General features: G+C 42.5%; 1 protein-coding gene across 50 annotated transcripts in view; it reads left to right on the top strand.

Moving 5' to 3' along the window:
• The first annotated feature begins 346 nt into the window (after positions 1-346).
• The window catches only part of MADD (MAP kinase activating death domain), a 68835-nt gene continuing 42069 nt past the window's right edge, over positions 347-27112 (top strand). For 22 of the 50 annotated variants that reach the window (XM_086893960.1, XM_086893932.1, XM_086893940.1 and 19 more), the window contains exons 1-11: positions 358-429; positions 14272-14451; positions 16974-17588; positions 20151-20454; positions 20813-20944; positions 22212-22325; positions 23011-23091; positions 24254-24310; positions 25058-25236; positions 25824-26059; positions 26418-26574. In XM_086893960.1, the coding sequence (XP_086750086.1) occupies positions 14390-14451; positions 16974-17588; positions 20151-20454; positions 20813-20944; positions 22212-22325; positions 23011-23091; positions 24254-24310; positions 25058-25236; positions 25824-26059; positions 26418-26574 (1937 nt within the window). In that variant the 5' untranslated portion in view covers positions 358-429; positions 14272-14389. Of the gene's footprint in view, positions 430-14271; positions 14452-16973; positions 17589-20150; positions 20455-20812; positions 20945-22211; positions 22326-23010; positions 23092-24253; positions 24311-25057; positions 25237-25823; positions 26060-26417; positions 26575-27112 lie in introns of all 50 variants that reach the window. The other 28 variants (XM_086893957.1, XM_086893947.1, XM_086893954.1 and 25 more) reach the window with 3 other exon arrangements.

Below are 27112 nucleotides of genomic sequence, written 5' to 3'. Positions count from 1 at the left end.
CGTGAGGCTTCCGCTGCTGCTTGTCGACGCTTCCAGCGGCTGAAGTGCTCCCGCTTCTCTCGACGCAGCCTGCTCCGGAGAGCTGTTTCCCTCCATGCTCCCTGACATCCCGCCCCCATCCCGCCCGCATCCCGCCCGCATCCCGCCCGCATCCCGCCCGCATCCCGCCCGCATCCCGCCCCCATCCCGCCCCCATCCCGCCCCCATCCCGCCCCCATCCCGCCCCCATCCCGCCCCCATCCCGCCCCCATCCCGCCTGCCCCTCCCGGGCTGCAGCGCCCCCTGCTGGCGGCTGGCGGCGCGGCTCCCCCCGCCCCGGCTGCGAGTGGTTCGCTCCGCCCGCCCCCGCGCCCCCCCGCGCCGCCGCCGCCGCTCGATGCGGAACTGGGCGGGCGGCGCAGAGCGGCGGCGGCGGCGGCGGTGCAGCAGGTGAGCGGGGCGGCCCGACCGGGCGGGCCCGGTGCCGGTGCCGCAGGCGGCCGGATGCGTGCACATGTCAAAAGAGGAGCCTGCCCCACCGACCCTACCTGTGGGTCGGGCTGGGGAGCGCGGAGCGCGGCCGGCGGCGCTGCCCGCGGTGACCCGCGCCCGGACAGCTGGCGGCGGGGCCCCCCCGAGCGCTGCCGCAGCCGCAGCCGCCCGGCCGGGCGCTGCGGTGATGCTCGGGAGCGGCGAGCCCTTCCGCAAGGTCACGGCCGGCGGCGGGCAGAGATCGTGGCCCGCCGCCTCAGGAGCGGGGCCGGCCGGGTTCGGCTCCATCGTCCCGGGGCGCCGGCGGCGGGCGGGGCCGCGATGTCCCGCTGTGGCCGCGGGGCTCAGCCGGCGCTGTGGGAGCCGTCCCCGCACGGGAGCGGCAGCGGCCCCCGCGGGGTCCAGCCGGGACTGGCCGGCTTTGGGAGCAGCGGCGTGGCCGGCCGGGGAGGGGGCTCTGCCGGCGGCAGGGGCCGGGGATGCGGGCGCGGGGCCGCCCTCGGTCCCGGGCAGCCCGGCGGCTTTTCCTCGCTCCCTGCCGGGTGGGAGCGGGCAGGATAGGGAGGGAAGGGAGAAGGGCGGCTCAGGGCGGACAGAACACCTTGGAAAGGGTGAGGTGTGCAGCCATGTGAAGGGGTTGCTGCGGTAATGTGACTGGAAAGATGCTTTTACTCCTTGGTTTGTAAACAGCAGATCCTGTTACTCCGCAAGACAATAGAATAGGAAATCCACTTTATACCGGCCAATTTCTTATGAAGTCGACTATAAATCAAGAGCGTTTTCCCCTCAGAAATGGGTGTCACCACCTTGTTGTGTGGCTCGCTTTTATCGTCAGGTGGAGGAGGGGAAGAAAGCTTGGTGTGTGTCACTGTGTGGAGTCACGATAAAGAAGTGTTTCGAGAAATGATAAGCTTGGAAAGAAACTGATTTGTTTCCCATCCCATTTGATTCCCTTTCCCCCCTGAACTCCTCCGTATACTGTTTAGAGTCATAAGCAAAATAGTACACATTATAAATATAAATGCAGCCCCATGGAGATGGGGTAGGACTGTGATCTGGCATTGTGTTGTGCTCTCCCTAGACAAGCCAGCCATTTTCTCCACATCCAGTGTGACTCTGGGTCAGCATTTCTGTTGGAGTGCTTCAAGTGTCCTTGCTGTGCTCCTTGCACCATCGCTTATCTGCAAAAAGGATGCTACTTGTAGACACAAGCAAGGGGAGGGAAGATTTATTGTGGTGTCCTGAGGGTCACATAATCAAACCAAAGTCATCCAAATATAGGTTATTTGGGAAGTGTCTCTATTTTTGGACTTTATACTGCTTGGACCTAGGGAACTGTTTTGGATTGGGCACAAGAAGTACTTGCTGTTTTCAGCACTAATGAGAAGCTGCAATCCTGACACATGCAAGAGAGCACTTCACATCCAACATAGCTAAAATGCAGTTTTTACTGGATCTAATCTGGCCATCCCCTCACAGCATGTTATGTAACACTGAACTGATAGATCATTCCAGCTATAAAATACTATTTTTGCCTTACTATTGTATTGTTAGAAAATGCACGGTTTTTGAACACAATTTAATAGGCACTGTAATTAAATGCGCACTCGTTAAGTATCTTACCGTGTGTTTAACAAAATGCAAAATCATCAGCAAATCTCTAGAATGTTTTTATTTGGAGAGTAATACAGCCTTGTCCTCACTAAAAGACCTTGTACCTGCCTGTCCAGTGGTGCTGCAGTTGTATCACAGGTCTGGACTCCTGCGTTCTTACCAAATGAACAGGTTTCAAGCTGTAAGCTTCAGAGTCCTTCTGCATTGTTTTCCACAAAGTTACTGCTTTTAAAACAATTCTAATTTTACTGGATGGGGAAAAAAGGAAGACAGTATCCTCACTGAAAGAATGTTGTCTACACAAAATGCATAACATGGCCAAGACACAGTTCTAGGATTTACGTTATATGCCAATGCTGTGAATGGTGGTGAACCAAAGGCTGTAAGCTGGCAAAAAAAAAAGTCTACTGGTTTAAAGTTTTCATGGGAAAACATATATATATATATATATGTATATATACTAGAGGTCAAACCTCTTCTTCAACCATGGTACCATTCTGTAACTCTTTTGAAAGCAGACAGGGTGTGCATGTAATGAATCACAGAATGTGCTGAGTTGTTAGGGGCCCGCAAGAATCATTGAATCCAACTCTTGGCCCTTCACAGGACCATCCCCAAAAGCCACACCATGTGCCTGAGAGTACTGAGTCCAACTTCTGTCAGTTTTAGAAGGATTTGGGGGCCAGAGGAGTAAAAGTTCCCAAGATATTTAATAGTAATCCTAGCTCACCTAGCCAAAGTAGCTTTTTTAGGTATTACAGCATCAGGACTGATGGTTGAGTAGAAATGGTAGAATCATCAGTACATTTCAGGCCTTACTAAAATACTTGTTTATATCATTTTCCTGAATTAAATTAGTGTTGGCTTTCATTTTATCTGCCTCGGGCTCATAGAGGCTCATAATTTATAGCTTTTCCCCTCTCACCTCAAGCCATATCAAATACTCAGGTTCTGTACAGACAGGATATACTAGGCATACCTCTGTAGTGTTGTACAGTCTGGTCTGTTTAATATCTTCTGTGGCGAGCCAGTTGAAAAACCAAATATTTATGAAAATGTTGAGTACTAAATTAGAAAGTCAGAAGTACTGCTAAATTCTAAGAGAATAAATTTCTTCAAAGTTTTTAATTTACAGCATTCCAGCTAATAGATTTTCTCTGATACTCCTTTCCAGATACATTTTCTAGAGGAATGTCTTTCTTTTTGTGGGGGAAAATTGGTAGTGATTTAGTATGGGAGAGGGGATAACAAATGGTGTAAAATAGAGTGTCATACCCTGTCATTTCATGCTGTCATTTTAAAACTGGATTTATGATGGCCATCATATTCACAAGATGGTAATTGATACTTTTATGTTAAAACTTAGTACAGAGGTGAATGGTTCACTTACTTTCCATTAGGAAGGAATTGGAGACAGGCAATGCATATGCTACAACCCAGATGAATTCCTGAAATGTCCTTTTGCCCTGTTGTGCTTGCATTTAAGATACACTGCATTAAATTTCCAGGCAGTTGATGTAGTTTTTCAGTACACTGGTAGAAAATACAGATACAGCTTCTTATTAGGGATTTGCAGCAGTGAGGAAAGGATTTAGAAAAAAAGAATGAAAGTGCTTGATGTGCAAGATTAATATCATGTCCCCAGTTGAAAGAGCTTTCTTCTATCTCAAGATAGGAATTTTCGTGAAGTAAAAGCATTGTCAGTGACCTAATAAGAAGCAAAGTGAAATAAAAAGGAGCATCATGAGACATCAATTAGAAAGGAATGTATTTTAGTGGTATAATCTGTGGAATAATTGTGATATTTCTTTTGAAGACAGAATGCTTTGCTGCTTTTCCTTCTCTACCTTGAGAGCTATGACAAACTTACATGGACCTACTGCTCACTCTGTGGCTGAACATGTATAATTCAGCTGGTCTTTGCTCTGTTGTTTGAGCTAGAAAATAATTTTAGAGCAGTTAGATTCTCTGTCACTGGATCTCCTTAAACCTGTCAAAACCACATGGAAATGACTGTCAATTATTGACAAACACGCTCCTGGTTTCTGTCTTGGAACTAGAATAACCAGCTGAAACCCCAAATCAAGCAGACTGAAGAACTGACCCATGTACTTACTGCCAGGAGCTCTGAAATATCTTTACACAACTCCCAGAAACCACTGAATTGTGAGAGGTTGTGTTCACTTCAGATCGCTGCTACTAGCAGGACCCTTGCAGGAATTTAAAAATTAGAAGTTCTGCTTGCTTATGCCTAAATTACCTAAGCTGAGGCAGTTCTCATGCTGTGATCCCAGACACTGCAGTCAAAAGAGAGACTCTTGTGGGTTGCTGTGAGAAATAATGCATCAGTGTAACAGCAAGGAGCAAGGTTTTATGGTTTTCTGTTTCTTCTACAGCTTTCATTATTTCAAAGCAGCAACATTCGCAAAACACAGCTGGTCATCATGTTGCCTTTGATGTATCCAGTAATGTTTGTCAGATATCACCTTTTTGTTTGTAACTAGTCCCAAGCAGTTGTGAGAATCAGGGAATTAACATTCGCTTTTTTATACAAGAGACAAAGATAGATTACTGTCAAATTTGTTATCTGATGACCTCCAGGAACTGTGTGTTATCTCTTGAGCAGAGCAGCCTTTTATTTCATATCCTGTTACTTTGTCACATCTGCAAGATCAGTGCCCTGGTTGTGTTCTGCTTCCCATTATAGTCTAACTGAATTTCCCGATGTCAGTGTAAAACTTTTGATTGCCTTCTTGCCTGTAGCTTTGACACCAGCTTCCCTGGATCTCTGCTTGCCTGGGTATCTCGTCCTTGCTCTGGAAAAGCCCTTGTGACAAGAGATGAGGAGTTGTGCCTCTGCCTGTTTCATCATCAGCTAGTGGGAGGAGAGGAGTGCTTTTTGTGATACAGATAATTGCAAATTGAAACCAGTATCCACCATAATTTCATGCAGCCACAAACACTGAGCCGCTCTGCTGCCGTGTCTGTTTCCTCTTGATAAGCAGTTAAACTGCTCTGCTGGAGCCACGAGCTGGGCACGCTGCTTCTGTCCTCCAGGCCACCTGGTTCCTCCCTTCTCTCGTGTTAGTTGTCTTCAGACATACATGCCCAGCAGGGTGGTGTTTTCCCTCCCTTCCTTTGCCGTGGTGGCTGCCACTGCCAGTGTCCAGAAGGTCCTCTTGAGAGCCCTTGCTCTGTCATTTGCTGGCTCCAGCAGTCGCTTGAGGCGGTTCCTGTCCCTTCTTCACTCGGAGCTTGCTTCCCCCAATGTTTACGTGTGGGTGAGTCTGCCAAACCACGCTTCTCACACCCCTGAGCTCTTGTAGAGGGAAAATGGGCTTGTCTCTTTTATTTCCTTTCATTTCTGACCAGCTGGTACTATGATTTATCACCAAAATTAACAGTAGGATCGGTTTGAGGGTAGGAATTTCTCATCTCCCACAGTGTTGAAGAGAAGGGGAAGGTGTGTAGAGGGAAGGAATAACAAGCAGGTGGTACACGTGGGGAGGTAGGCTGAGTGTTTCTAATACACAAGGATAAACAGATGTGGGGCTCTGAGTTCTGAGGTGCCAACAGCAGCCAAGTGACAGGATTACTTAAAGTACTTTATTTTCTGGTTCACATTATCCTGAACAATGTTTCAGTGTTTCCACACTGGTTGTGACCATTCCCCCTCCTCTGTCTTACAAATGGCTGTAATTTATTGTTGGTATCCCCTTTGTCTGTGTGACCAATTTCCAGGAAAGAGTTGAATGTGCCTGTAGCTGGTGGTGGTGATGCCATGAGTGATGTCTCCTGGCCCAGAGCTGTTCAGTATGGCTGGGGGAGGCGCCTGTGGTAAGGGAAAGCACTGAATAATTTAGCAGTTGCAGCTGCATCCAGCAGTTCTCTCAAATGTCACATGCTTCGTTGTTTTCTTGTTAATTTTTTTATGGCTGTACATTTACACCATTTGGCTTTTGGAAAAAGCCTTCTGGTGCCTGCATTATGGGAACTGTGGCCTACTGCTCAAATGGGAGCCGGGCAGAGGGCTGGGAATGGAAGCGTCTTTTGGGTGCTGGGGTCCAGGCTGCACTCAGAAGCAGCACCAACGTTTCTCAGCTCAAGCCAGAAGCAGTTCTGGCTTGGAAAAGAATGTAATGCTTTAATGGTTGCAGGCAGTGTGAGGCTAATTTGGCTTGGGGGCATTGTGTGGGTTTTGGTTTGCCCTTCCTTACTCCCACCCCCTCTCCTTGTATAATGTATGAGAGCAGATTTGGTGATCAGTGAAAAGCTGATGAGGTAGAGAAAATGGGAAGGCTCTCATATTTTGTGATGGTGATGTTTCACAAGGAGGGGCAAAAAGGGACAGACTTCAAAAGAGTTGGCCTTGTGTTACTGTTCTCTCATGCAAATCTCTGGAGATTATTTTTGAATAAGAGATGAATTTAAATTCAAGTGTAGAGCCGGAGAACTGGCCAGATTGGCAGAGGGTTTTTATGCCAGAATTTGTTCTATGACTCTATAGTGATTGATGCCCTGCACGATGATCCTGCCCAGGAAGGATCACGAGAGAGATGTTTCACACAGTAAAGGAGGGGAGGAGAGTAAGGTCTTTAACCTAAATTGAAGCGTGTGAAATGTCCTGTGGCTGAGGCTAAAATCTGTCATCTCCTTCCTATTAGGAAGTGGAGCACTATAAAAGGGTGTGCTTTTCCTGCATTAGTTTATTGTTGATGGTTTTCCCCGAGCGTGTAATGCAATAAAATGGATAACAGTATTTGCATACCGTTCTTCCTCACACGCTTATCTCTTGTTGTTCATTCAAGCCCTGGTCTTGAATTTTCTTCATGTCTTTCATGTGCCTACTGGGGTTGGAGCTGTGGCTCTGTGGGGCAGGTGCTGCTGGAACCGCTGCTCTGCTGCTGCCTGCAAATTCCCATTAAGATTGCGTGTTTGTATTAGCACACTCCGCACGTTCTTTTTGTGCCTGCACTGCACGTCTGTGGAAGCGTCCTGTGGGTACCTGGATAAGTGGATTTCGTCACCTGTGGCTGGTACTCAGCTTTCCGTGGGCAAGAATGACTCCTGATATTTGTAGTACCCGTGGCTATGGAAAGCTCACAGACTGGGAGGCGTTCAGCGTGCTGCAGGTACTGCGCTGTCATCTGGCCTGGGGCCTGCAGGTGCCAGGAGGGCTCTGTTTCAGTGCTGACTCCAGGCAGTCCTTGTGTCTGGGTGAAGCTTGTTGGTAGTGTGGGCAGTGCTGGGAGCTTTGGTGGTGGAGCAGAGGGGGTGGAGCGCTGCAGCTGCTCTATAAATATACCTGACAGGCTAAAATCTAGGGACTAAAAGATTGGGTTGCTATGGTGATTGATCTGAATCAGATTACCTGTGGGTCTGTATTCACAGCATGTGCATGTGTGGTGACTGCATGATCCCGCATGTACAGCAGGCAGCTTTAGCCAAGCTTTTGGCTGAAGCAGGGAGGAGAGAGGAAGCAACATTGAAGGGCTGACATATGGCAAGGACTGGGAAATCTGTCACTATAGCAACCGGGAACCTGAATCAGTCCAGCTTCACTCCGTGATGCTGCAAAAAATCTCCCATTTGTGTGGCATGATACTTCTGTTTGTGGACTAATTCTGGTCATTTTCAGTCTATCTGTCAGCAACCCTGCCCATGCTACTTCCAATGTGATCTTGAAAACTAATGTGGAGGCAAAAGATGATTGTCTGTGTCAGTACTGTTTTACAAGGCAAAGAGGTAACATTGTTTAGTTGAAAAGGAAGAAATCTTTAAATTATTATATTTATTGAGACGGCCTCCAAAAGAAGTCTTCCTGTATTGCCAAAACCTGTTTTCCTCATTAATTCTTTAATTTTCTTTAATCTGGCTTGTTCTGTCCTTTCCCTCAAGATTTATTGATAGATGAAAAGTGGAAATAGTTGGGGTGCATCTGATGTTTTACCTGTAAGCAACTCTTATTGACTGAAGTGATGCATGTGCTCCAGGGTGGATGCTTTTAGAATTTGCCTGCAGTTACTGGGCGATTTCTTATGCTTGGAACTATCCCCTAGGCATTTTGCAGAACCACACCTATGTTATAGATTAGCCATACTAGATAAATCTGTCATTGTTTAGGTATGCTTGCAATTCTTAGAAAATACCCACTTTTTTTTTTTTTTTCTCCAAAGTGCAAGTATCTTCTTAGGAGTCACAGTGTTGGCATGGACTGCTGCCTTGCCAGGGTGCATGGTAACACACAGAGCAGCTACACCAGTATAGCAAGTCCATCCAGGTTGGATTTTAGAAATTGTTCCATGTTCTTTCAAGTTCTGGAGAAGGGGAGGTGTTCTCATCTCTGCTGTTGCCTGTGTTTCTTGTGTTAGCAGAAACACTGTAGTATCTGGATAATAGCAATAATGAGCCTCCTAGAATATTGCATATTTTAAAGTATAAAACTGTTAACAGTGTTTTATATGGTTGTTAAGCAGAGGAAATGAAAAATGGCTCATGTGAAAAGAGGGCTGCCTGTCTGCTTCTTTAAAAGCTCAGTACAAGCAAAAATACATGTGTTATACCAGAGATAATGTCTGGGATCATTTGAAGCACACTTGGAAGAAGTAACCAAAATTTCAGTGGTAAAGATTCCATAAAGATTATTAAAATGTCTAATGACAGGTCAAAGCTACCATGAAGAGTTCATATTGTGCTTCAAACCATGTTGTTTCCAGTTCAGCAGTGAGTTGAATGGCGTTCCTGCCCATACAGGTGAGGTTGGCTGGTCCTGAGGTGCTCACACCTATTTCTCATAGCTTAGCAGATAAGTCAAGGTGTGTGATGTGAGAAAAGGAAGCATAAATCAACCCAGTGGGCATTGAAACTCCTGGCCCTATTTTGGCTTGCTCCAGCTTTCAGTTTAGTTCGATTGGTGATTCTTGAATTCACAGAAAACAACGCACTAAGGTCAGGCATAGTGGCTATTAGACCTGAACTCAGTACAGACTGTCTTGGCTGGGAGTAAATAGAAATTCAGGATGTTCCAACACAACTAAAAATTTAGTTCCTTCTGGGTGTGACTGGCAATTTGGTCTTTCACAAGGTGAAATTTCAGTGACCCGTAATTTATGTGGCTTCTGTCCTGTAATTTGTTCTGTCTCTTTCACAATTTTCTCTTTTTTGTTTTACAAATTAATGTCCCATGTATGCTCTTTATTCAGACAGTGTGCAAATTGAATTGTATGATGCTGATTTATATTCTAAAGGTATCCATGGACTAGTGAACTGCGAACTAGAACTTTTACCAGGTAAAAGCTGGAGATAATGGAAGGAGAAGCCTTTCTGGTACCTTCTGAAAGCATGGAAGAGTCCTAAGGAAAGCAGGGCTTAGTACATTCCTGTTGTAAATTAATGTGTTGACTTCATACCATTTTTTCAAGCAATGATGTAATTACCTGCTGGGCATCATGCAGTTCAGTGTAAGCCTGGCCCAGCCAAGCTGGAAGCCTCTGTGTGAGGGAAACAACCACAGGTGAGTGTGGTGGGTTGACCTTGGCTGGATGCCACTTTGTCCACTGAGCCTCTCTATCACACTCCTCCTCAGCAGGACAGGATGAAGAAAATGAGATGGAAAAAACCTTGTGGCTCAAAGTAAAGGCAGTTTAATAAAGCAGAGATTGCATTCATGGAAACAAAGGAGCCCAAGAAATTTTACTTATTTCCCAGAAGCAAGTGCTGTCCAGCCATTTCCTGGGAAGTAGAGCTTCAGTAGGCTTAGCGGTTGCTCCAGATTACAAATGTTTTAAATAATGGGTTCTCTGCCTTTCTCCTCCTCTCTCTTAGGTTTTATCCTGAGCAGATGCCATATGGGATATCCTTGGGTCAGTTTGGGTCAGCATTCCTGGCTATGTCCCCTCCCAAGACTTTGCATACTCTCCAGCACTGCTGGGGGAAGATGTTGCAGAGGCAGCCTTGATGCTGTGCCAAAACTGCTCAGCAGTAGCCAGAACTGATGTGTTACCAGCATCCTTCCAGTTACCAGTACACAGCACATCACTGGGAGGGCTGCTGTGGGGAAAATGACCTCCATCTCAGCCAGACCCCGGACAGTGACACAAGTTGTATTAACAGTTTGCTGTATTGAAGTCATACTTTGACTAAATTGCTTTGTTCCTCTAGGCCTGTGTCTCAAATGAGAAGACTCTTAACAAAGATTGAGGACTCCAGGGGATAGATGAAATAGGGGTACTGCACAATTCATGTCTCTTGGGACTAATGCAGGGCATGGCTCTGTCACAGATGACTCTAAACAGATAAAAAAATCTGTTGAGGTTCTTTCATGCTGCCCTATCCATCACGTGCTGTGGTGCTTTTCACGAGTGTGTGTGCTTGTTTACATAGACTTTTATTTCTGGGAGGAGTTTAAATTGCAGAATACCATGCAGATTGTTCTCTAAGAAGTTGTGCTACAACCTAAAATGTGGGTGTTTGGGGAATTTTGAAATGCAGAGTAATGCCAGTAATAGAACTGTTAGTTGTTTTGAACACTTTTTTCATGTCTTGAGTTACTGGTAAGCTGTGGTTTTGTGCTGGTTCTTGCCTTCTCTCTTTATGCTTAGGTATGGTGCCAACTTTTATTAGTGAGTATTGCTGACAGCTGCTACAGTGTGTGGGTAGTGTTAGCTCTCACCAACCCGTTCACCATCCATATAAGTGCCTATTTCAATTTTGGTGTTGTCTGAGACGTGATCTGTTGGTGCAGTATGTTTCTGTGGTGGGCCTTCACTTCTCTGTTTTTCTCCTTTTCTAGAGCTGAAGTTACAGAAAATTTCTCATCAGGTGCTGCTTGAGGATTCAGCCTTCAAAGGGCTGGTTCCAATATGTTTTACAGAGAAAGCAATCTAAAGTTAAAGCAGTTTGAGAGAGAGAAGAGATTTTGACATATCAATGTCAAAACCTGCACCATCTCAGAGTCAAGCTAATCCCTTGGTTCAGGTCCAAATTCCAGCGTGAAAGAGGAAAAATTGAAGTATCTCTTGGTTGTTTGATCTATTTCTGTCCTAATCTACTTAGTCTCTAAAATCTAGGAGGTGTTGGAAGGATGATGGGAAATCTTTAAAAAGAAGCTACCTCTGTATTGGCTGTAGAGGTGCTGTGTGTAGTTCTGTGATCACATTGTGTTCAGTCAAGTCTTCCAGATTCTTTTAATTTTCTGCTACCTTTTCTTGGTGCCTGCACAAGCATTTGTGGGGCCACTTGATGAACAAAGTTAAAAAAACAACCCAAACTTGTAAAAACAAAAGTGCTGAGGGAGAAGAAGAGAAGGCGTTAGGTTTAGTCCATATCAATTCCACAGCCTGTAGCTGTTCCCTCTAGCTGCACAAACTCTGTTGCCAACACAGAGAAGGGAATGACACTGGCCTGAAAGCAAGCTCTTGGCAGATATGGGGGGGAGGCAGGACTGGGATGCCTGCTGGTGTTGCTTTATACAGATCATCAACTGTGGTGTCCGATTCCAAGCCGGAATAGGAAGATGAGTTCCAACAAATGCTGATGCAATACTCTTCAAAATGCTGTCATCAGCCATTACTAGATCTCTGAAGAAGCCAGAGATTGAATAGAGGAAGGCAAAAAACCTACACTTTGTTCTTATTCTTCTACCCTTGCTCCAGTCCAACAACAAATCATCTTCCCCAAAAAAGCCTTTGTCCTCTTATGTCTCACTGTAACTGTTGTGTTGTTAAGTATAGTAAATCCATGAAGGTGGCTCTGGAAGCCCTGGCACTTCTGCATCAGTCTGGTCTCCCTTGTATTTGTGTTGCAATAGAAAGCAGAAATCACAGAAAGTGCTCAGATCTTTTTTTTTAAAAAACTGACAGAAACTTCAGTGTCTGATGTCAGTGAGATGTAGCTTCAGCTATTCCAGGGACATTGTAAGCCCTGCATATGTTCCTTGTACTTGTCTGCTCGGATATTCTTGAAGTTTCACGGTTTCTGAGACCTTCATAGTGTGTACCTTGCTAACTCCTTTGCAGAGCTGTGGGGAATATGTGTAAGGAGTTGCAGTCATAAACAAATGCAGTGTATTTTCTCCACCTTCACTGATGGGTTGGGTAGCCTCTGTTTTTGAGGAAAAACATCTTTGCTTATCACTAAGTAGCAGAAATTCCTTAAAGCCATACTTCTAGGTTTCATTGTGATGACTTATTGCTATGTCCCTGTCTGTGACTGAGCAGTTCATTCCTTAAAGAGTTCAGAGTAAAGCCATTTGGAAAGAAAACAGATAAAGTAGTTTAAAAAAAAAACAGATAAAGTGCCTGGAGACAAAAAGGACCACTTGATATCCCAACTTCGTCTTGTTCCTCTTGAGTTTTTCTCTGCCAAGATATTTGCAGACTATCAAGGGTAAAGAGCTTTTCCAGGACAGATTCTACAATGTTTTCAATAATGTCATTAAAATGCAGAAACAAAAACTTTGCTTCCTACGTCTGTATTTTCTCTGTTGTTCAGAGAAGATAATTTACAGCAGTACTGCTGCTCAGAGAAGATGGTTGATAATTGATAGTTGAGGATCTACTAAAAACATGCCACAGAAGTTTCACAAAATGTGGTATTGTTTACATGTGAGAGTTAAAGTTTCTTTCAGTTTATTATTCCTTAATTAGTACTTACAAGTATGATTTTCCTTTTATATAAGTTGCATACGTGCTTTTTTTATTCTTGCTGTTGTAATGTTTTTGTGTTCTTACTGTCATTTGGAGGGCTAATGAGTAAAATTTCCCTGCTCTGTTCTTGCAATGTGAAAGACTGGGAAAAAATCAGATATATTTCTGGACTTTGAATTTGACTCTGAGATGCTGAGAATTACAGTGCTTATGAAGTAATGAGGGAAACATCAAGAAAATTACCTGATTTTGCTGAGATTTACAGGTTGTTTGTAAAGATGTTATACTTTTATACAAGTAAAATCTAAACATTTATGCTGCAATACGGAAAGATTTTAGTACAGTAATAATAATTCTATGATGGCCTTAGGATGTAAACATGAACTGAAATGGAAACCTTATTCTGAATATGCCCCAGAAAGCAATCAATTCAATTTTTTTAATATAAAATAACTATTACTGAAATTTTCATTGGAATGCTCAGTAAACTTCTTGAATACTCTGAGCATCTCTGATTTTTAGAGTTTCTGAGGCCCTTCTGTTTCAGAAAGTTTCTGTTTTCAGGTTGGTTTCAAATACTGTTGGGAATAATGTAATGTGTAACTGTATTACTTTTTAAAACTTTATTTTTCTCCCTGTTCTTTCATGAATTCTATGAACTATGAATGGTGGGATTGGAAAGAATTATTTTCTGGATATCTATTAAGCATAATTATTGGCAAGTAGTAATGCTGCAGTAAAATCTCATTTTGCCAAAAGGATCTTCCTATCATAAAGTATTCAGAGAAATCAGCTGCAGGGGGCATGGGTATCAAGAGTAAGAAGTGAAATTAAACAAGAGAAATGGAACTGAATGAAGTAAGTGAAAAACCCAGTGTGATTTACAAGGTGCACTTTTGTTATTGCAAACTGCAGTTCTGTAGAACAGCAGTTCTGTATGTTCACAGAAAAAGTGTTAGAGATCACAGTCTTCGGGAATTGTGGAGATCATTGCTGCTGACAGCCATTTGCAGTTTTGGGATGGTGGGATGCATTTTATAAAATTGGATTTCTGGTGTTACCCTTTCTTTAGTTGTTTTGTTTATCCCACATTTGAAGTTCAGGTTGTGGTTTGTTTTTTCTCTTCAGTCTTGCCAGTTGAAGCTCCCTTCCCAAGCACTCTCGGAATCTTATGGATTTGCCTAAGCAACACACAAACCATTTAATGAGTAGCTCTTTGCCATTGATAGGCAGCTTTGTTTGTCAGTGTTCTCCCTTAGAACAGAATCATAGACTCATTTACGCTGGAAAAGACCTCTAAGATGTTCGACTCCAACCATTAATTCTTGATACTCTTGTACTTTTTTGTGTGTTTTTCATCTCTCTGCTCTTGTGAGCGTATGGCTGTGTTTTTATACTCACGAAGATAGAGATGTGTGGATGACCATGACTGCACAGAACGTTGAGGATTTTTGGGAATATAATTAAGGCCATTAAGTTGCTTTTATGTATTGTATATTCCTGGTTGTGCTTTTGACACTCTTACTTTTCTTGGTTGTAGATTGGACTTGGCAGACAGTTCCAAGCAGATTCTGTTCCTCACGGCTGATGGGATAACTGACCACTGCATCAATGAGCAGAAATTCCTTGAGATGACATAGAGAGGGGCATCCAGGACAATGGTGCAGAAAAAGAAAACCTGCTCTCGGCTACTTGACTATCTTGTGATCATTGGAGCCAGGTAAAGTGAAACAGTCCAGCAGAGCTTTTGCTTGGGCAGTAGAGGGGGGATAAATAGCCTTGCATCCACTGATGAGGCCTTGCCTGATGCTCAGGAAACGCTGTCTGAAGTGTGTGCAGAGTGTTCCCCTGAGGGAAGCACATGCTTGAGCCAGGGCACTTCTTGAAAGATACTAGTGCAGTCAAAGTTTTTAAATGTGTGGTCTTCAGACTTCTTTTCAAGGATCTGAAAACGGTGACTAAAAAAAGCTAATTTATCTATCACTCTCTGGTAGTCTGTGTATCTGAACTTTGCTTCTTCTGGCATCAGGACAGAGGGATTCACAAATTGGAAACACTGAAAGCTAAATGCAAGTACAAGACAAGTTTTCTACTACTTTTATTACTAGTAATGTACTAGTAGTAGAATAATGCTACTTATCTAGCTTTTGAAATGTAGTCTGTAAACTCAGTTTAGAAAAAAATCTGGAACTTGCTTTACTTGGCTGTTTCTCCCTCTAATACTTATTTATCCTCATAGGAATGACATGAATGCTTTCTGGTTTTAAATTCTTATTAATAGATAAAATGTTATGCATATTTACTTAAAGCACATATGAAATGAAGGGTTGATGTGTTCTGTTTGTCAAACATATAGGTGCTCAGTAAATGTTATTTTTTCCTTATTCAAAGTTTATGCTTTCTGCAAATTCTATGTAATGGGTGTATGCCAAAGTCTATTTTGGTTTCACTTCTAAATATCAGTGGTTCATGTGCATCAGCCTGTTGCTGTACCTCTTGCTTTCTTTTCAGAATACTTTGAATGCAATGTTTAAATAGGCTGAGTGGAGGAAATTACATAATCCTGACTACTAGTTTTTTTATTATTGCATTTTACGGACAGAACACTGTAATAGTTTAATACTTCTTACTGTCTGTAGAAAAACAACCAAATTTTCTATATGTGTGTCACCAACTAGGAAGAGGAGGTAGAAATGTTAGCTGCCTCCTCCAGTGAAGCTTATGGTGTCTGATGTTCTCACTTAGAAATTTGCTACTATCACTTCTGGACTCCTACAGTTCTCTTGCTTTTTGCCATCCCATGCTGGTTAGACTGTTTCTGCTCAGAGGTGCTATCTCATCTGGCACTTTGGCAAATGCCTATGATGAGAGATGGAGCTGGCTGAAGTAGCTTCTCCTACAAAGCCATTAGGAGCTCCATGCGGCCTTTATTGTTACATCTTGTTATCTGCTATGCACAAAGTGCAATGCTTTTTGGAACTTCTAGGTTCAAACTCAGACTTCCATGTCTGAGAAAATTTTGTTCTTGTAGCTAACATTACAGCAAAGACGTGAAATGGTGATACGTGCACTCGTACTTTGTTGATGTCATTTTTTGGACCATTTGCTGCCAAATGACTGTCTAGACTGTCTAGATAGTACCAGCATTATTTGACATTTCTTTTTTGGCAGATGATGCATTAGTTGTGTCCATTAACATACAAAAGCATTCTAGTGTTTCTTTTTTTTTCATACAGTATTTCAGTATCTAACTCTGCAGGCAGTATAAATCTTTTTACCAGTTTTATTATGAAAGCATTTTTCCTTGTTTTAAATAAAATATTAGTTTGGAAGAATTAGTCAGCAGAGCCATTTACACCAGTGATTTTCTTTTGTAAATTATGAGCATTCTATTACTACTTGTTTGAGTTTTTTTCACATCTCATATATGAAAAAAGCAAGTGTCATTTGTATTTTGAAATAGTCAAAAGCATAATATCTTGGAAGAATCTAGTGGAAAATTAGGAAACAACAGTATTGCCTTTCTGTCTTCATGTTTCTGTAGTGATTTGTGGTACAAAGATTAGTGAGTCACAGTGGTAAATAGCTGTGCATGTTACCATAGAGTTTTTATATAAATTACACTCTAAATTCCAATCTGAAAATCAAACACATATGTTTGTGTGGTTGCTAGAACTTTTTAATAAAAATATTTTTAGGATGGGATCCATATCACTCCACTGTTTATCTGAGTTCTTCCCTTGTAAATTCTTGTTTTCCCAGTTAAGAATTGATACTGGATTATCTCATTTAATTTTGCACCTTATTCATAAATGGCTGAAATCTAGGAGGATTTCCTCTGACTGTGTATTTGGAGAGGGACAGTGTGTTTCCTACCAAAGTGTCGCCCAGAGACCTGTGCAGTTAAATTAATTTTGAAAATCAAAGTCAGAGCAACATGACAATACAGTGTTCTCCTGGGAACAACGTATTCCTGGAAGGCCTTTTCTTAATCAGATTTGAACAGGCTCCTTGTTAATGATTGTAGAGACTTAGACTTCTTTACTTAACCTTTCTGCCTTATGCTGATGAGTGAGCTTTGTGGCTAGTGGCTGAGAAGCTGCACTTTTCCTGGATAGTACGGAAGAGAGGAAACAAATATGAAGCTGAGTCCACAGGCTCCTGACACATTAATAGGAAGTTCCCAGAAATATTTATTATTAGTCAACTATGTCTGGGTTTTTTTGTTTGTTTCTTTCGCAGGCACCCAAGCAGCGATAGTGTTGCTCAGACTCCTGAACTGCTGCGGCGTTACCCTCTGGAAGACCACGCAGACTTTCCTCTCCCACCCGACGTCGTGTTCTTCTGCCAGCCAGAAGGATGCCTGAGCGTGCGGCAAAAGCGCATGAGCTTCCGTGATGACACTTCCTTCGTCTTCACCCTCACAGACAAGGATACGGGGGTCACTCGCTATGGAATCTGCGTCAACTTCTACCGCTCCTTCCAGAAGCGGGTACCCAAGGAGAAGGGAGAAGGCACGGGGGGACATCGAGCTCGAGAGGGACAGAAGATCCCTAAATCTGGGGATGTGTCAGCACCCCAAGAGGAAGTGGGCACTGAGAGTTCAGAGAGTGGTTCTTCACTGCAGGCTCCCAGTGCAGAGTCTACCCCTGACGTGAATCGATCCCCGCGCAGTAAGCGCCTGGCCAAAGGCAGCCATCGCTCTCGGAACAGCACTCTGACTTCTCTGTGCATCCTTAGTCATTATCCCTTCTTTTCCACCTTCCGTGAGTGTCTGTACACCCTCAAGAGACTTGTGGACTGCTGTAGTGAGAGACTGTTGGGCAAGAAGTTGGGGATTCCACGTGGGGTGCAGAGGTACGTTGAGAGGGAAGAGCTTTTTCCTCCTAGTGTTTGTGTTCAGTGCTGCAGTTTATTTACATGGTGAATTGTGGCTGCAGATGTGGTTGCAGAAGCAGCCAGAGACCAAGGGTTGGCCTTTTTCACTGTTTTAACCCAGGTTCACAGTAGGAAAAGGAATTTTTTATAACAATTTCTTTAAAACTTCTCTCTCTGATTCTGTAATCTGGTATAATTTTCATTTTTGATGCCCCTAAGGAGGCACTACCCTTCTGACCACTGAAGCTGAGTGCTGACTGCTGTTACTGTTGCTTTGGCATTTAAGCTCTGTGGCAGTATATGTCAGGACTGATTCTCTGGGAAATTAGAAGCAGCCAAGAAATAACAGAGAGAATTTCCACTTGGGGCAGGAGGGAAATGATGAAAATGTGCTTAACAAGCTTATGAAACAGTCTGAACTTCAGCGTGGGAGAGAAAAGACTAGAGAAGCAGGATCAGCTGAAATAGGTCAAAGTACAGTATTTGAAGGAGAGAGGGAGGAGAGGTAGAAAACATAGTTGTCTAGGAAACATGGGAATGGTTGTTGGTAACAGCAAATTGACAGGAACTTGGTGTATATTTAATACAATAGAGTAAACATAATCTATCTGCTGTTACAGTGTGGAGTATGTAACAAAAGCAGTTGCACTGTAGGGTATGGGAGGAACAATGTTTTTATGTATTCCATTTATCTGTGCTGCTGTGCCTGACATCTCCATTCCAGGATGGTGTTTTCCTGTCCAATGTACTAGCTGAATAGAAAAAGTATGAAATGAATCTATGGAGAAGCAGAGGATTATCTCAACAGTTTGAGGGACTGCACTGTGAGATAGTACATAATGTGAGTTAAGTAGCTTGGTACACTCCAAATTAAACTTGTCAAAAGCAAAATATGACAGGATTATAATTACGATAATTTTTATCTTTATAAGCTCTTTACATTTTGTGTGAAATGGAAAATGTGTCCTACTCATGGAGCCCTGGCCTACTTCTTGGGCTACTGCCCTGGAATATTTCTAGGAGAGTGTTCTGGGCTAGTATGACTGATTCCTGCATTAACAAATTAATCACTTGAATCTACTGATGGAGAATAAATTATTTTGTCAGAGCAAAACTTCTCCCCCCAGTGGAAGTATGTGTTAAGGAATGTTATTTTGTCACTTGGTTTAGCCTGATAACTCTTGAAGAAAAAATACCCCACTGAATTTCATGATTTTCCTCAATTTGGTGTTTAAATGACATGTGGTATTTAAAAAATTTGCTCTTATTGGACATAATTCTTAAAGAGAATAATTGAGTGATGGATGAGGATGGCAAGAGAAGGAATATTGTGGGAATATTGTGCATACATCTCTGGGAAGAGTAAAGCAGCAGGTTTGAATCACCATGTGGTGACATGGAAAAGTAGAATTGTTTTGAAGTGGTAGCAGAATAAAGGTGAAACTGAATCCTTACAGCTGGCAAAAGGTGGAGCTTACCTCTTGGAAGCCTAATGTGCATGACAAGTAGCTAAAGGAAGAGTGGAGGATGAGAAGCATCACAGTTCCTGAGAGGTGTATCATGTACTCAGCCTAATCTCAAACTGCCCTTATTTTGAGCCATCCAAGTGTTTCTCAATTATTCTTTGTGAAGCCTCCAGTGTCATAATATTTTTTCCTTTCCTTTATTTTTTTTTTAAAGTTGTGAACTGTAAGATAGAACCTCCAATTTGAACCCATAGCTTTCTAAGGGCTCAAGATATTTATCAGACTGAAGTTATTTGGGAAGGTGCTACAGGGTAAAGGGCTGAAGTGAATAAGACTCTGTGGTTCCCTTCTCAGATCCAGTTCTGAGTTTTGAAGCTCTGAAGGCCCTGAGCAATGCTGTACATGCTTTTTGGCCAGCCTATGAGCTACAGTTCTTCAATTGGCATCTTAGGGTCTGGAAAACTTGCTGGCTATTTTGCTCAGGTACCTAAATTTTTTCCACACAACTTTCAGAGATTTAGCTGGAATAGATCCAATTTTCCCATGGGTTATTCAGCTCTTAAGAATGATACCAGGAAATTTAGGACAGAATGATGAAAAGTATTTTATCATGCCAAAATATCTAGGACATCTTGGATGTGGCATATTTTTATTATCTTGGTTTTCATTCCTATTCTAGCAAAGGTTTGTAGACTGCTAGAAGCAGAGTCCTGCAGTCGATCTGCTACAGTTCTGGATGAGACAGGAGAGTATCCTGTGTGCCCACTGAATTTCAGGTGGGAGGGTGATGAGAGTTCTTCAGAGATCTGGATCTGACTGAATCCTTTAAATGTGTGAATGAAGTCTGAAGTGGCATACTTGTGTTGATTCCTGCCACAAAGAGATTTATTCTTCCTCACATTGTGAGTCTTGTTGGGAAGCTTAAATGCCTATCTGCCATTCCTTTGTGTGATCAAATGCTTATGAGTTGACTCTTCTAGTCCTTGTCGGATCTGCCCTTTCTCTGGAAGAGCCTTGCGGAAAGGCTGTAAGGTGAAGTTCTTGGAGTGTTAATCTTGGCGTTTTCCCTGTCCAGGGATACAATGTGGCGGATTTTCACAGGCTCCCTCCTGGTGGAAGAAAAGTCTAGCGCCTTGCTTCACGACTTGCGGGAGATCGAGGCTTGGATATACCGCCTGCTCCGCTCACCCATGCCCGTTGCTGGGCAGAAGCGGGTGGATGTGGAAGTCTTGCCACATGAGTTACAGCCAGCTTTGACCTTTGCTCTTCCTGATCCATCCCGCTTCACTTTGGTGGATTTTCCATTACATCTGCCTTTGGAGTTACTGGGAGTGGATGCCTGCCTGCAGGTGCTGACCTGCATCCTTCTGGAGCACAAGGTAAGGAGGGACGAGGTGATCTTTGGTGAGTATGTAGGAAGTTCTGCCCTCTTCCAAACCAGGGTAGACTGGATATGTAGAACAGCTGTCTCTCTGCACTGGCTGGAATGAATTTTGTCTGTGGAGAATGAGGGGAATAAATAGCTTCTTCTGAAGTTCCTGTTTTGAAGAGTTCTGTTCCCCCTCAAAAAAAACACCCAAAGCTTGTTTTCAGACAGATTGATGGAGGGTTACCAGTTCACAGACGTCGAATTTGAGTCTGCAGAGATCACAAAATCTGTGGTCTTTTTATACACCTGAGGGGAGTATTAGAAGTGAATGTTTGCTGCAGTGCTAATGGGAGTTTCTTTGATTGCAGGTTGTATTGCAGTCCCGAGATTATAATGCACTTTCAATGTCTGTGATGGCCTTTGTGGCCATGATCTACCCATTAGAGTATATGTTCCCCGTGATCCCTCTGCTTCCCACCTGCATGGCCTCTGCAGAACAGGTACATATTTTTCCTTTATTGGTCTTTCACAAAAGATGTTTCTGTGATGTCTAAAACTCAGTTAGTTGTAGTCCTTTTTTTATTCACTGTCTTCTCAGAGATTATATCAAAGTCTGCCTTGCAAAGAACACTGCTTGGGAGTGACTGTTTAAATCATAGGTAACACCACTTACGTGGGATATCTTCAGAGTGAAGATACTCAGTGAATAGAATGATTCAAAGCAGTAGTTCACAAACAATGGCTGAATGACCATAGATTGACAATATTATGATGATATTTACCCCCTCCCTCCTCAAAACTGAGTATTAAAGTTTGTTGAGGAGGGTCCAGAGCAATATTTAAGGATGCTTGAGGGCTCTTTGATTCAGAGTTCAGAAACTATTGCCTGCAATCTCAGAAATATGAAGTGTTGTGTTACTTCAGCTGGGAGCCTGGGTTTTGCCAATAGTCAGCTCTTTGCAGGAACTCATTATTCTGCTTGGAAAGATAGAATTCAGACCATCTTACGACTTCAGTGCTATCCTGATGATATCCTGATGCTGCAGGTTTGTTCTTGTACCCCTCCTTGGAGGTGGCCAACAGTTTTAGATTAAAAGAATAAATTAGCCTCCCAAGCCACTGGTCTCAAGGTGTTGTGTGCCTAGTTGATTCAAATTTTTGCTCTGCTCATTCCCTTGTCAGAAGCAACCTGAATTTCCCCATAGGTTTTCCACATTCATCTCAAAAAATGTGTCTATCTTGTACTTCTTAGAGATGTTATTATTTTGAAACCAAATTACCACTACAAGCATAAGGGTAAAGTCCTTGTATGTGACTATTTGCAATGGCACAGACTCAGTTTGAGCTGAGGATGTATTCATCCATGGCTTCCTGCTTTTCAACTTAGGCTCTTACTATGAACATTTATTTTTTTTTATGGTCCATAACAGACATGGCAAACTGTTTCCGAAGAGCCATGTAGCCATATAAATTATGTCCTGGGTGGGAGTGGGGCATGGAACATGGGAGATGGAAATGTATTTTCTCCTAGATGAAAATTGAGGCTTTCTGTGTGGGAGATTTTATTAACTTTTTTTTTGTCTTTTTATTTTTTTTTATTTTTTTTTTTAATACTTCCATTGTACAGTATTAATTACTTATTTATCAATGCCTTTTGTGTTGTCTACTCTGCTATAAACATACCGTAGTCAATAAATAAATATTTGGGAAGAACATGGTGATATCAAATGCAGATCTTGTCCTTAGTAAAGTCTGTCTTTCTCTCAGTTGCTTCTAGCCCCTACACCTTATATCATTGGTGTTCCAGCAAGTTTCTTCCTTTACAAACTGGATTTTAAAATGCCTGATGATGTATGGCTTATTGACCTGGATACCAATAGGGTAAGTGGCACCAGTAAGAACTTGTTTTCCAGGAACCGTGTACTGTCACTAGTGTATTCACTGAGAATTTAGTAATGTCTGCCCTCAGTCTGCCTTTGCTACTTCCATTTTAAACTTTAGGATTCCATTCCTTGTTGTGTCTCAAGGTCCCCATGTCTTTTGCATTTGGCATCCTTTTTCAGGTAATTGATCTGACTCTATCATTAGAAGGTAAATATTCAACCAAATTATAGAACTTTCTTCTTGACTTATTGTCAGACTGTGTGTTACAGCCCTACCTAAGAAATCCAGTCTGTTAAGAGTCTTCCCACAGCCTTGGTTGTCATGGTTCAAGTGGGGCTATGTATCTCACTTTCTACAAGGGTATGAGCAAGGCTAATTCAAGGAAAATGTGTGTAACATCATCTATTTGATGGAAAGTGTGGGTCAATTAAAATTTCTTGTTTTTGTGGTAAATGATAAAGTAACTCAACTGTTTATTATATTGTAAACAATAACAACCATAAAGAAGTGAAAAGTGGTTGTCTGTGTCTGAGAATGTGTTGGTTTTTTTTAATTCTTAATTTACGTTTGTGTTATATTCCTTGGTGTCTGGAGTGATCTTGGTGCTGGAGATTCAAGGGGTTCTGTTTTGGAAGTGACTACACCTGGAGAATTTTTAGTGTGTTGTTGTGCTTAATTCCAGGTGATTGTTCCCACAAATGCAGAATCATTGCCAGCACTGCCAGAACCAGAGGCTTCAGAGCTGAAAAAGCATCTGAAACAGGTAATGTGCACTTTGTGGAAAGGACTCTGATTCAGTAGAACGTAGCATATGTAGTGTTGCCCAGATCTTCTGCTATAGTGGATAAGAATGGAAGTCAGTGAATGTAAAGCTGAAATGCCCCTGTACTCAACAGATGTTTTTTTATTTTTACTGTTTTTTGGGGCTAACTTGTTTCCAGTTGATGCAGAAAGTTCCAGATTCCTCCTTTACGTTTGCCATATGGGCTTTAAACTCTGACTTGATCCATCAAGCTATGATCATCTTTGTTTCCCCTCCATTCACAGATCTGTGTGTGAAGTGTCAGTCTCTCCTCTCAGGTCCTGCTAAGCCATTAATCAGCTTGGGTCATCCTGGCTGATCGTGTCAAGCAGGTTTTATCTCTTTATTTCTGTTTTCCTTATGCACGCTGCATGCAGTATCTAAAGGTAAAGTGTGTTACTAATGTGATGAGGTTTGCTCTTTCTCTTTCCTCATAGACAAGGAGAGGAAAGTGTGTAACCTCTCTGATATCCTGGTACCTGCTGTCAGCACAGATGGAAGTGATGTGTTGCCTGGAGTTTTGTTAGATCAGCCTTCCCCCTACTGCTGCCTCACCCCCTTGCAATTTCAGGCACTATTTAACAAAACTTTCTCACTACTGCAAAGGCAAACTTGAGTATCAGAAGAACAAGCTGCAATTTTTTTCAAGACAGATTTAAAATTCTCAGAGTGTTTACCCAAAGTCAGCTTACATCCCCTGTGTATGGACAATGTCATTAAGGGTTTGCCATTGGCAGAGGGGTACTGCTGGTACGAAGTAGACGAACTGTGGCCCACATTACTAACATTAACACTTCTGTGTGCCTTTGCATCTTAGAGTCAATAAATGAATTTCAGGAGATCTGATTTTAAGCTGTTGTAGAAAGTTCTTAGCTGCATCATTAAGGACAACAGGCTTGCCTGTTTCCAAAGTGGCCAGATATGAATGTTTGGGGGTGGGGCAGTCACACCTCTTTCCTAAGATGTGTCTATTTTGTGGTCCCTTTTGTTTTCCTCTCATTCGTGATATTTGGTAGTAATAGATATTTTTTTTCCTTCCATCTGTTTCTCTGTGGTCATGTGTTCGTCTTGGCTCTGATGGGCTGCTGTGGTGTTATCATATGATCTTCCATCTTGCCTCCAGTGTCTGGTTAGCATGACTGCAATCACTCAGAAACAGCTGCTCACTCCTGACAACAAGGTTCTTTATTTTATTCTTTTCCCCTCAATTTTCCATTTTACCTTTTTCCTTTGGAGTATTTTTTGTTTGTTAGTTTGTTTTATTTGTTTTGGTTTTATTTATTAATTTATTTTTTAAATGAAAAGATGATGCCTTGGTGGGCAAATGGGATAAATGAGGAAGATTTAGGATAGGTTTAGGAGACCTGGTCTGGGTGTCCAGGACTGATTCACCACTTGTGCTGCTCCTTGAAGACTTTATGAGTGTTGAAGAGATAGCTTTATGGACAGATGAAGATTTCATTCAAATGGAAAATGGAGGTTTTCAGAGATACAAGCAGATGTTTGTGTAGAAGTGTCTCAAATTACTGGTTGAATAGCCACCTTTAAGGGCAAGTTTCAAGGCCTCTAGTTCCCAAGATGTATTCAAATTACACATGGAAATAACTCTACAAGCAGTAGTTATGCAGTGCCATTCTACTAGTGGTCCAGTTAGGACTCTGTTTTCATGTCATGAATGATCTAGCAAAGTGGAATTCTGTGTTACTCCTTGACTGGCTCCTGGACTGTTTCAGCACTGAGGAGATCATTTCGACAATCAACATAAAGGAGGGCCTGGAGATACTTGTTGACTCAGCATGGAGGTGGTTTAAGACAAATTAATGGAGCATGCATAATTGTTGCAATTGCCTAGAGGGCTGGGTAGCTCTGATCTTTTGTTCCTTAAATAACTGTTCTTGCTGAATGTGTGCATAATGTCCTTCAATAGGCCCTGGCCAGCATGAGCCTGAATACTCAGCCCATTCTTAATCTAGAGAAGTTTCATGAGGGGCAGGAGGTGCCTCTGCTGCTGGGAAGACCACAGAATGATTTGCAGTCTACACCCTCCACAGAATTCAACCCTTTGATCTATGGAAATGATGTGGACTCTGTCGATGTGGCTACCAGGTAAGGCTTAACAGGAAGGTAGCATTGAGTCTTCATAAAAGTTTGCACCTGAGGGCAGTATAAACATTTCTGTGAGTGAAACAGCATCTGTCAGGTACTGTTTCAGATTCTACTTGACATCATGTGGGGAAAAATAGCAATAATTACAGTGTTTATCTCATATCTGTTACCTGCATGAACAACTGTATCTTGAGGGGGTGTTTTGCTTGCATTTTCCTATAGATCATCCACTTTACCTAGATTTGTCAGTCTGTATCCTCATCTTAAATCACAAGCCTTGAACTACAGGAAAAAAAAGCTGGGGACTTACTTGTTACCTTAGCTAGCAGAAATGAGAATGATATCCTTCTCTGAATGGGTGTTTGTGTTAAGATGGTGAATTAGAACAAAGTGATTTCTTGGGTCTTGGTTTGCTTGGATTTTTCTTTTATTTTTTGCAAGACAGCTGTTTTCTAAGAAGAGTTAGGTTACCATTCTTCAAAGATTTGAAACATTGTCTATGGCATGTCTTTTAAGGGTCCTCTTTATACTTTTTTGTTATGCTCTGTGTTTTCATCTCATATATATTGTTCTCTGCTTCTTTTTAGGGTTGCTATGGTGAGATTCTTCAACTCACCAAATGTTTTGCAAGGTTTCCAAATGCATACTCGCACTCTTCGTCTCTTCCCACGACCAGTGGTGGCCTTCCAGGCAAATTCTTTTCTTGCCTCTAGGCCGAAGCAAACACCTTTTGCAGATAAGCTTTCCAGAACGCAGGCAGTAGAATACTTTGGAGAATGGTCACTCAACCCTACTAATTATGCTTTCCAAAGAATTCATAACAGTAAGTGTTGGTCTTGCCTTTCCTGCACTTGGATATAATGCAGAAATTTAAAAACCAGGCATTCTGGGGAAGGGTTTAATTTTATACCATATTAGTCCTGCTGGGGAGGAAAATCTAGTTCAAGGAATATTTTTCTCTTTTTATGTATGGCCTCATGGGTTTCTCCCAACTTAGCCCTGCTATTGGCGAGTTGCTCCTCCAATTAATTTTCCCTCGTTTGATTATGGAGAAGTCCTGTAGGCTTCTTAAAGACTGTCCTTTTGTGCAAGACTCAGTAGAGGGTAGCGTCACTGTGCATGAAGCCTTTGTGCATGAAGCAGTAAATGAGTTTGATTAACTCTCTCTGTTTTTTGTGCAGACATGTTTGACCCAGCCCTAATTGGTGACAAACCCAAGTGGTATGCTCACCAGCTGCAGCCCATCCACTATCGGGTCTATGACACCAATTCACAGCTGGCTGAAGCCTTGAATGTCCCAGCAGAGAAAGAAACAGATTCTGATCCCACTGATGACAGGTTAGTGGGGAACATGTCCATAGTCACATGAGAGTTATTTCAGATTGCTGGACTTCTCCCACTTCTCATTTGCAGCCTTTTCCTGTAGCCTGCCAGGCTGTTGTTTCATTTCTTGTCTGGGCAGAATACTGACACTGAAATAAATTTTCTCACTGCTCTGTTATCACAGCAAACCTCTTAACCCTTTGCTAGTGTATTCATTTAATGCGATTCTCCATCCTTATTTTCTGGTTTTCTTTTGCTACTTGTATGCCACTTGACATTTGTCATTTCCCCACACCCTAATTCTCTTCTCCTCTCTTCTACACTATTCTTTCTCTGGTTATTTCTGTCGCAGTACTACAAATACTCCCACCCAGCCTACTGCTCTTTCTAATCTCTGTTCCCTATCCATAGTTACGCAAAGCTTGTTAGTACTACCCACTGCCTGTGACCACCTTGTGTGTTCACAGTAAAATGAAAGGATTTATATAGTAGCTTTTGGCCATATTTCTTGGAGTTTTGTGTCCAGTTTTATTCCCTTTCATTCCTTACTGGT

This window comes from Cyanistes caeruleus, chromosome 6, assembly GCF_971803275.1.
Source record: "Cyanistes caeruleus chromosome 6, bCyaCae1.hap1.1, whole genome shotgun sequence".
Classification (NCBI taxonomy): domain Eukaryota; kingdom Metazoa; phylum Chordata; class Aves; order Passeriformes; family Paridae; genus Cyanistes; species Cyanistes caeruleus.
The sequence above is the reverse complement of the archived record's forward strand: the minus strand, read 5'-3'. Positions and strand labels throughout refer to the sequence as shown.